This window comes from Carassius carassius, chromosome 43, assembly GCF_963082965.1.
Source record: "Carassius carassius chromosome 43, fCarCar2.1, whole genome shotgun sequence".
NCBI lineage: Eukaryota > Metazoa > Chordata > Actinopteri > Cypriniformes > Cyprinidae > Carassius > Carassius carassius.
The window spans coordinates 13,964,327-13,973,992 of record NC_081797.1 but is presented as its reverse complement, the minus strand read 5'-3'; the positions used below and the strand labels follow the sequence as shown (position 1 = coordinate 13,973,992).

Below are 9,666 nucleotides of genomic sequence, written 5' to 3'. Positions count from 1 at the left end.
CGTCTTTAAGGAAACCTGCCTTTGTTCTCTTTTCCTGGCCTCTTGGGCCAGATGGAGAACTGAAGGACTGTTGATCTGATCTTCTTGTGGCTTGGCAGTCAACATGCCGAGGTTACAAGAAAAAGCGAGTTCAGAATGAACAGCTGACATGAGGCAAGCGGCTGCTGTCTGGAGACTGTAATCAACACGAGTCTGTCCCGAGGGCAGATGAAAACCAGAATATTAGACAATATTTTATTATGGAGACTGTGAAGACAAAACTAAAGCATGAAACTGGTAACAAAAATGCACAAGGCTATTTGAAAACACTACATATGCAATTAGTGTTTTGGGTTTAAAATCAAAAGTCAATGCATTTCTAAACATATGAATATCCAAGAGTAAACACAAGACCAGTCTCCTTGCGTGCTTTCTTGATTCGTTTAATCCTACGAACAGACAAAAACATCTCGTACAGCTAAACAGTGTCAGTATGTAACGCATCATCTTACAGTACGTCAGTAACAAAACAGCGCGGCATCAGAAATATTAAAACATTCCAAATGTGACTAAATTATTCAAATGCAGCCATTTCTTACAGCACTAGTGCCTCAAATATAAAATTCTAGACATAAATAGAAATTTGGTCCATTGACGTGGTTGCTGTAATATTATTTACACATTAGAATATTATTTCCTGCCCTTTATCCATGACTGATTTTCCCACTTTCTTTGTATATATGTATAAAAAACAGTGGCTGAAATTCTACTACAAAAAATAGATTAATAAAAAAAGGTGTTTTCCCTTTAAACAAGCTTTTAAGCCAATAAATATGACTCTATGAGAAGACATTAGTACGTAAGACATTAGCAGAAGGTGGCGATTTTAGAGAGAAACAATGAATAAAAACGTGGAGTGTACAAAGGCACTCATTTAATGCCTGCACTGCATCCAGCAGAGCGCTATCAGTTCAGAGATGGACTGGGATAAACAATCTTTCTTTGCTAGAAAAAAAAAAGAAACACAGTCTTTTTCCTGTGCCGGCTCGTCACTATGGTTACACCAAGGATTCCAGACTCTCGGCCGCACTCGAGACGCCTCCTGGGACCGTGCCGTTGTTATCGGAGGACTGAAGCGCTCGCTCATCTTCTTGGGTGCTGACCAAACTCAGAATGGCTTTGTAGAGGAACTGATACTGATCCTATCCCACCAAAAAAATGTCAAATTAAAAAACAAGAACATGTTGGTAATTTGACCACAACATACCACTCAAAATATTACATTTCCCTTGTGGATTTGAGTTAATTCCACCTCAGGGCAGGATTATTAACGACTGACTTTTCCTAATCAGAATTGCTGCCAACTCAAAAATAAAGAAAGAAATCCGACATTTCTTTTAAAATGTTTCAATGCCAATAGACTGCAGACACATGGAAAATACTAACATTACAAAAATAAATATCTTCAAATATAAAAGAGCTCATAATGTACACACTGTAAAAGATTAATATTCACATAAAAATAAATAAAACGACGTAATGTGTAACCTAGAAATAAAATATAGACATATTTTATAGACCCAATAAAATTATTATTAAAATGTTTACATTATATATATAACTGCAATATATCAAAATATATCTAATATATAAGAGGGAATATATATATATATTTATGTGTGACCCTTGAGCACAAAACCAGTCTTAAGTCGCTGGAGCATATTTGGAGCAATAGCCAAAAATACATTGAATGGTTCAAAATGATCTATATTTTTTATTATTTTCCCTCTTTACATATATAAAATTATATATATATATATAGAGAGAGAGAGAGAGATATGAGTTTTGACATTTAAATGTAATAATTATGGATTATAATTATTTGTATAATTACATTATTACCATACATATAAATATATACACAAATTTTATTCTAATACATATTATAATTAATATTTAGGATTTTTCCCTTGACATATATAACAATTATATGAATGTATAATGTTTATATATGTAAAGAGAAATATATTGTATTGGAATATAGTAAAGACAAAATTACTCTGTTTGCAGTGGAGTCAAGACATTTGTAAATGTGATTAAAAGATGAATGAATATGTCATTTTATTATGAGCTGTTTCCTACACATACATGTTTTACCAAATAAAAAGGACAGCAAGTTCATCCCACTATTTGATGTGAGCATAAGCATTGGAACCATTACTTTTATTATAAAGCTAATATTTAGTTGCAGATCACTTGCATGCAATCAGAGCAGTGAGTCTGCAACCCATAGACATCCTTTAATGCCTTGAATGCATCCAGTATCAACTGTGGCTTGTTTTGGGGAGTTTCTGTCTTTAGTCTTCTCTTCAGCTGGTGAAATTAATTGATTTAATTTAGATTGATTTGGGCAATCTAAGACTTTACATTTCTTTGCCATGATAAAGTCCTTGTTTTGGGTCATTGTCCTGATCCAATATCAGTGTTGGGGAGTAACTAGTTACATGTAATGGCGTTACGTAATTTAATTACAAAATTATTGTAACTGTAATTAGTTACAGTTACTAAGAAAAAATGAGTAATTAAATTACAGTTACTTATGAAATTTTTAACGATTACAAAGGGGATTACATTTGAATATTTACACACATCCACATACAGATTTAACTGATTTATTTCCCAAATTGCACTGACTATTCTGAGACATACGCCCTAATAATTTCCGGGATGCGGAAACACAGTGTGGTTCGTAGAATCCAGTCATAAAAACGGAATGCCTAACGCGGACGGAATATCCCACATTTTGGATGACTAAATCAAAAGTAGGTCAGTACACTTGAATCAAAACATGACATGGACTAGTGTCTGTGAATATAAAGCCCCAAAAATGCAATATATGACTTGCACATTCTGCGTGTCTGTGGAAATCAGGCGCGGACTGGACACCGGGAGAACCGGGACAATTCCCGGTGGCCTGGCAGCCGATTTTGCCCCACTATTTAATATCATTATTGTATAATTGCCTGCCGAATGTACTAAAGCGATCATTTGCGAATCCGCCATTTGATAATTAAATCTCTAATAAGTCATGAATTGTTAATCATGACTCACGCGCTCTCTGCGCCTCCGCCAAACGGTTTGGATCAGACTCCGAGTAATCAATGCGAGAGAGAGAGAGAGAGAGAGAGAGAGAGAGAGAGAGAATAGAGTGGACTGCTGGAGCAGAGAAGCAGAACTACTGTTCAGGGTTTTAGGTCAGTTTCATCTGTAAAGATGCTTTTTTGTCTTTGTTTTTTTCTTTATTTAATCAAGCAGCAGCACGTTGCTCATCAGTCATCACTCAAAATACTATATAAAGGACATCATTATTATCTGTTGTAATGTTACAGTAGTAATTTAGCTGAAAAAAAATTCCGATTTTTTTTTTTATAGGTTTAGGGGGAGCTACGACCAGTGTTGGGAAGGTTACTTTGGAAATGTAATAGGTTACAGATTACAAGTTACCCTATTTAAAATGTAATAGTAGTGTAACTTTTTTAATTACTTTAATAAAGTAATGTAACTAATTACTTTTGAGTACTTTTTGATTACTTTTCTAAGTTTCTAATGAATGTTTTTTGGCAACTGTAAATCATTTTCAAACATTTTACACCATGCAGGTTTAACCTTAAAGTAGTGCTCAAGACTATCAGACTTATACCATCCTTCATCACTTGAATTAAGATGATCACATTTGAACACATCCAACACATAATTAGACTTTAGTACTGCATTTTACTTTGAGATTGATCTGAAGTTCAATGCAGATTTAAAATCTAAAGAAATAGTTTATAGATACTGTTTTTGAAACCAAATCTTTGCATACAGGAAACACTGTAATCTAACAATGGTTTGGGGAAAAAATGTTAATAAAAAAATACAAGCATATACATCAACTCAAACACAGTTATCTAATAAGCATGTGTCCTATTTTCTGTACTAAACTCCTGAAACGTTGGTGTCTTTTTGAAACACTGCTGTCTCTTTGTATGATGATAGTTTCTCAAAATAAGTAAAATTCTTATTGAAGTGACTCACAGCAGTTCTAGAAATTATGTTTGTGTTCAAAAATTAGGCTGGGAAATCTCACACTCATACACCCAAAACACATTCTGAAACATAGACAACCCTATTTTGTGTATGGACCTGACATGAAAAAGATTTAAATCCTTAGGTTGGAGAGATGCAATATAATTTAGTTTAGAGTTCTCTCCTGAACTGCACCTTCACTTCCATTATCCATCCATCCTCTCATGACTTTAATACTGAAGATTTTTATTTTACTTTTACCATGTTGTAAGTGCATTTTTGTTTTTTTGGCAAATTAATTACCACTTGTATTTATTTTTACTACAAATTCCATGGTTAAACTCCACGGTTAGTGTTAAATAAGTAATTGTGTGCACATCCCACCTTCTGGCAGGTGCAGGACAAAAGAAACTACTGAAGTGAAAAATTAATAATGTCCGCAACACTGCTAAACATGGGAGTTAGAAGCAGTGTTGTGGACATTTCTATATTTTTTTCACTAAACTATGGTTAGTGCCATACCATAGGCTAGCCTACATTAATTTTCCTAAGGGTTGTGTTTTTGTCTGCATTAGCTCCCCCTAAACCTATGATAAAATATGATTATTTGTCTGCTAAATTACTACTGTAACATTACAATAGATATTAATGATGTAATTTATACAGTATTTTGAGTGAGTGTGAGCAATGTGCTGCTGCTGCTTGACTAAGTAAACAAAGTCAAAACTACAATAGCATATTTACAGATAAAACTGACCTGCACTTGAAACCCTGAACAGAAGTGTCGCTTCTCTGCTCCAGCTGTGCTTCCACAGTTCACTCTATTCTCTCTCTCTCGTATTGATTACTTGGAGTCTGATCCAAACCGTTCGTCAGAGGCGCGGAGAGCGCGTGCGCCCAACCATTGCCAGTCACGACTAAATTGTGATTTAATTAGATTTAATTATCGAATGACGGATTCGGAAATAATCGCTTTAGTACATTCTGCGTGCAATTATAGAATAACAATATTAAAATAGCGGGCCAAATCTGCCAGGCGACCGGGAATTGTCCTGGTTCTCCCGATGGCCAGTCAGCGCCAGGTTTCCACAGACACGCAGAAAGTGCTGGATTCATAGATGGTCATTTTGCGGCTTAATATTCACAGACACTCCCATATCGCGTTTTGATTCAAGTGTACTGACCTACTTTTGAATTATTCTTCCAAAATGTGGCATATTCCATCCGCGTTAGGCTGAATTCCGTTTTTCTGACTGGATTCTACGAAGCAGACTGTGTTTTCCGCGTCATGGGCCATATAGTGCAATTTGGGAAAGAAATAAGCTGTATGAGGATGTGTAAATATTCAAATGTAATCCCCTTTGTAATCGTTAAAATTTTCAAAAGTAACTGTAATTTAATTACTCATTTTTTCTTAGTAACTGTAACTGATTACAGTTACATTAATTTAGTAATTAAATTACGTAACGCCGTTACATGTAACTAGTTACTCCCCAACACTGGCTACGACAGACAACAACACAACCCTTACGAAAATTAACATTTTAATATTTAACTATAAATCCAGAGAAAATGGTTACTATTGTTTAACTGTGATAACCAAAAATGTAAAATTATTTTACAAATGTATTTATTTCAAAATAAATAAAAATCCATTTGCAAAAAAAACAAAAAAAAAACAAGGTTATTTTATAGGCTAATAAAAGCATGGTAATTTTTTGTAAGGGAAAAACATGACTCGTGTACAGTATTAGGATTTTTCTATAAAGATATTGTAGTATTGTAGAGTATTGTATTGTAAAGTATAGTTTTGTTCAATCTTGAGTATTAAAGTCATGAGAGAGATGGATAACAGGGCAAAATAAAGAGACTGAAGAGAAAAATGGAAGTGAAGGTGCAGTTCAGGAGAGAACTTTTAATAATTTTGCATGTCCCCAAATTAAAGATTTAAACCTTTTTTATGTCAGGTCCAAACAAAAAATAGTTTTGTCCATGAACTGGTTTGTATGAGTTTGAATTTTCCAGTCTGAATTTTTTTCCCAGGCCGCCCCTCCTGTAAATTAATGGCAAAGACATGGTTTCATTTACTACACATAGGCCTACTGAAGCTCGCAGTGTTTTCAACCTCTGCTGCATCAATATAGGAGTACACGAGCACATAAACATAATTTCTAGAACTGCTCTGTGTCACTTCATGTGCATTTTACTTATTTTGAGAAAACTATCATCATATACAGAGACAGCAGTTTCAAAAAAACACCAATGTTTCAGGAGTTTATTACACAGAATACGTCACATGCTTATTAGATAACTGTATTTAAGTTGATGTATATGCTTTCATTTATTATTCTTTAATTTTCACAAATTTAGAAAAGTAATCAAAAAGTACTCAAAAGTAATTAGTTACATTACTTTAATAAAGTAATTGAAAAAGTTACACTACTATTACATTTTAAACAGGGTAACTTGTAATCTGTAACCTATTACATTTCCAAAGTAACCTTCCCAACACTGTCCAATATGAAGTGCTTTCTAATGAGTTTGGTGGCATTTTCTTGATTATTTGTAGCCAAGATGTTTCTGTATACTTCTGCATTCATTTTGCTACTGCCGCCATCATACATTAAGTCCTCATTAAAACTGAGAGGGTATATACTGTATGTAGGATGAAACTCTAAAAGTGATGATCTTCTTAGTTTGTAATCTGTATGTGTTGAAACACCTAATAGTAAAATGTGACAATTTTATCTCATGTTCATCTTTTAATCATATTTACAGATTTCTTGATTCCACAGCAAACAGCAATTTTGTCTTTACAGTTCCAATACTTAAATTATATACTGTATATATAATGAAAGCATGCAGCTGAACCCTCACCATGTCAGTGAAGACTCCAGGCCTCATGAGGTTGATCATCTTGGCCACCATGTAGACGTTGAGTGCGCTCTCGGCCTCCAGCTGTTGCAGTAGAGTGAACAGTGCACAGAACGTTCCAGCAGTCACACCACCACACCTGCACAAACACAGACAGCACACAGATTATTAAACAGATCAATGATAAAGCATGTTCAGATCTTCACTCAAGTGAGCCGCCCACCTACACAGCATTTTTAGGCAGTAAAGGTGTGCTCCCAATTTATGCTGTCTGATAAGATACCTTGTTTTGACAAGCACCGTCTTGGATAAAGCAGTCACTGATTTACAGGTTTCAGGGAATATATCATAAATTATAATTATTATGATATAAATTATAATATAACTTGAAATGTCAATAAGTAAACACTTTACTAGTATTTACTGGAAAGAATTGATTTGAAGGGCTCCAAGGGAGCCTCAAGAGGGTTATTTTATAGTCTGCAAAGATCCCATTACAAAAAAAATGAATTAAAGCTGCAGTCCATAACTTTTTTTGTGTTCAGAATTTACGAACTTTGTATAATAAGCGAGTACATCATTAATCCAGTTTTTGGCTTGTCCTCAATCACTACAGCACACCTATAATACGTTTTTATATTTGGACTATTTCTGGTGGAAGCGCTGTGGAGTAGCCAAGTACCTTGTTTTATTATTTTATATATTTTTGGAAGAATTCAAATTATTCAGAAAGGACACATTTAAATAGCATTGAAGCATTGAAGTTTAACAGCTGTTCCAACATATAGACCAGCATAAACCAGGCTGGAAATTCCTGCTGTTTTTTTGGACAGGGGTATGTGGCGATGCAGACAGCAGGCTCATAAAAACATAAAACAAGAACGTAAGAACATAAAATAAATCATGTCTTGTGCAAGACGCAGTGTGCATCTCCTTCAGGGCCAGATGCAACTCACTCGTCATGTACAACCATAGGTCCATCTTTGGAGCAGGACTCTTTTTGGATGATGTTGATCAGCTCAAAGACGTTACTGATGGGACTGTCTGGGTTTGGCCAGTGTGGAGCCCGGTAATGCTTCACTTCTAGAACAAAATCATCCTGAAAAAGAGAGAAAAGAAATCCATCATTAAGACATTTTGAACTACAAACCCTCGTAGGGCCCTATGATTTCTGCAATGTGGAAAACATGGACAGAATCGTGGAATCCTGTCATAAAGATGGAATTGACTGTGTGACATGGAATATCACGGAATCTGCCCCATTTTGGATGGATACATCAAAAGTAGGTAAGTACACTAATTTATATATGAACCCTGCATGTTCTGCACATCCATGTGTGAATGAATGGCACATACTGTCTTCAGCCTCTGCCGCCTCAATATATGAACACATGGACAGAATCTCTACAATGCTCTGAGAGTCACTTCATGAGCATTTTACCACTTCTTTTTAGATATATATTGTCATATATACAAACAGAAATTAAAAGTTTACTTTAATTTGAAGAAACCAATGATGATGGTATTATTACTAATAAAATTATTAATAGAGCATTATTTTTAAGGAATATTTAGGCCTAACGGAAAAATATACAACGCATTTCTGGAATTTTCTTTTTAAAAATATAAAATCAATTAATTAGAGATGCTTTTAATTATCAAATTTATTTATTGTAAAATGAAATCCAGAAAATGAATGAAAAACAGAATTGAAAAAAAAAAAAAACTTAAAAATGTCATTTTTGTTAGACTTCTAATAAATTGCTGTTAAATTGTGTAAGTTTCATTATTTCAATTAATTCGACATTTTTTGTCATGAATATTTTTAATTTAACCATTAAAACCTGTCTAGAGTCTAGAAAAAATAAAACTGAAAAAAATAAAATGGAATTTGGGAAAAAATAAAATGGATTTCATAGGGCCCTAGTGCTGCTTTTCAGCTAAAATACGAATCTGTATTAATCACTTTCTCCACTGAAAAAGTCATCTCGTCTGAATCAGGAGAGAAATCTGTACAAATCAAGCACTGTTTACAAGCGAAAGCAGCCCAAAGGTTGCCAAATACGTTGGTGGATTTTGATGTGACAGAACAACAGAGGATGGACTTTTTCACTGGAGGAAGTGTTGTTATGGATTATGGACTGGTGTTTTGAAGGGACTTTTTAAAGTGAAAACACCTTAATGGTGAATTTGTTTCTTACAAACACTCAGTTTTTCACTTCATTAACTGATGGACTGGAGTCTTATGGATTACTAGTGGATTATTGTGATATCAGCTGTTTGGACTCTCATTCTGACGGCACCCATTCACTGCAGAAGTTAGTGAGCAAGTGATGTAATGCTAAATTTCTTCAAATCTGGTTTGATTAGGAAACAAACTCATCTACATCTTGGATGCTCTGAGGGTAAGTAAATTATCAGCATATTTTTATTTTTGGATGATTTTATTTTATTTTTTTAAGTGTGTGTTTATGATCAATATGCTTCAGCAGATACAGATGGTTTGATGCTAAGTGTGTGAAAAGCACCAGATGTGTTGTTTAACAGACACTGTTCTCACTTTCGTCAGCAGCCATTTGCTCCTCCTAATATTTTCCACAATCGTACAGCTGGCACCAGCTGTAATCTTTAAAACAGATGCCTGTGCTCATGTTATTGAATGATTTTGGAGAAATGACGCAAAGAGATTTCTCATTTGCATCTCTCTGAATCGATTATCTCAGCTTTAGTATGTTACCTTCTCTT

The 9,666-nt window shown here is 34.4% G+C and overlaps 1 protein-coding gene across 4 annotated transcripts in view; it reads right to left on the bottom strand.

Annotated features, from left to right (window-relative positions):
• Positions 1-406: 406 nt before the first annotated feature.
• LOC132124689 (receptor-type tyrosine-protein phosphatase zeta-like) overlaps positions 407-9,666 on the bottom strand; it is a 55,101-nt gene continuing 45,841 nt past the window's right edge. For all 4 annotated transcript variants that reach the window (XM_059535815.1, XM_059535817.1, XM_059535818.1 and 1 more), the window contains 3 exons: positions 7,878-8,020; positions 6,925-7,060; positions 407-1,181 (listed from right to left, as the gene is read on the bottom strand). In XM_059535815.1, coding sequence (XP_059391798.1) covers positions 1,038-1,181; positions 6,925-7,060; positions 7,878-8,020 — 423 coding nt within the window. In that variant the 3' untranslated portion in view covers positions 407-1,037. The remainder of the gene's footprint in view (positions 1,182-6,924; positions 7,061-7,877; positions 8,021-9,666) is intronic.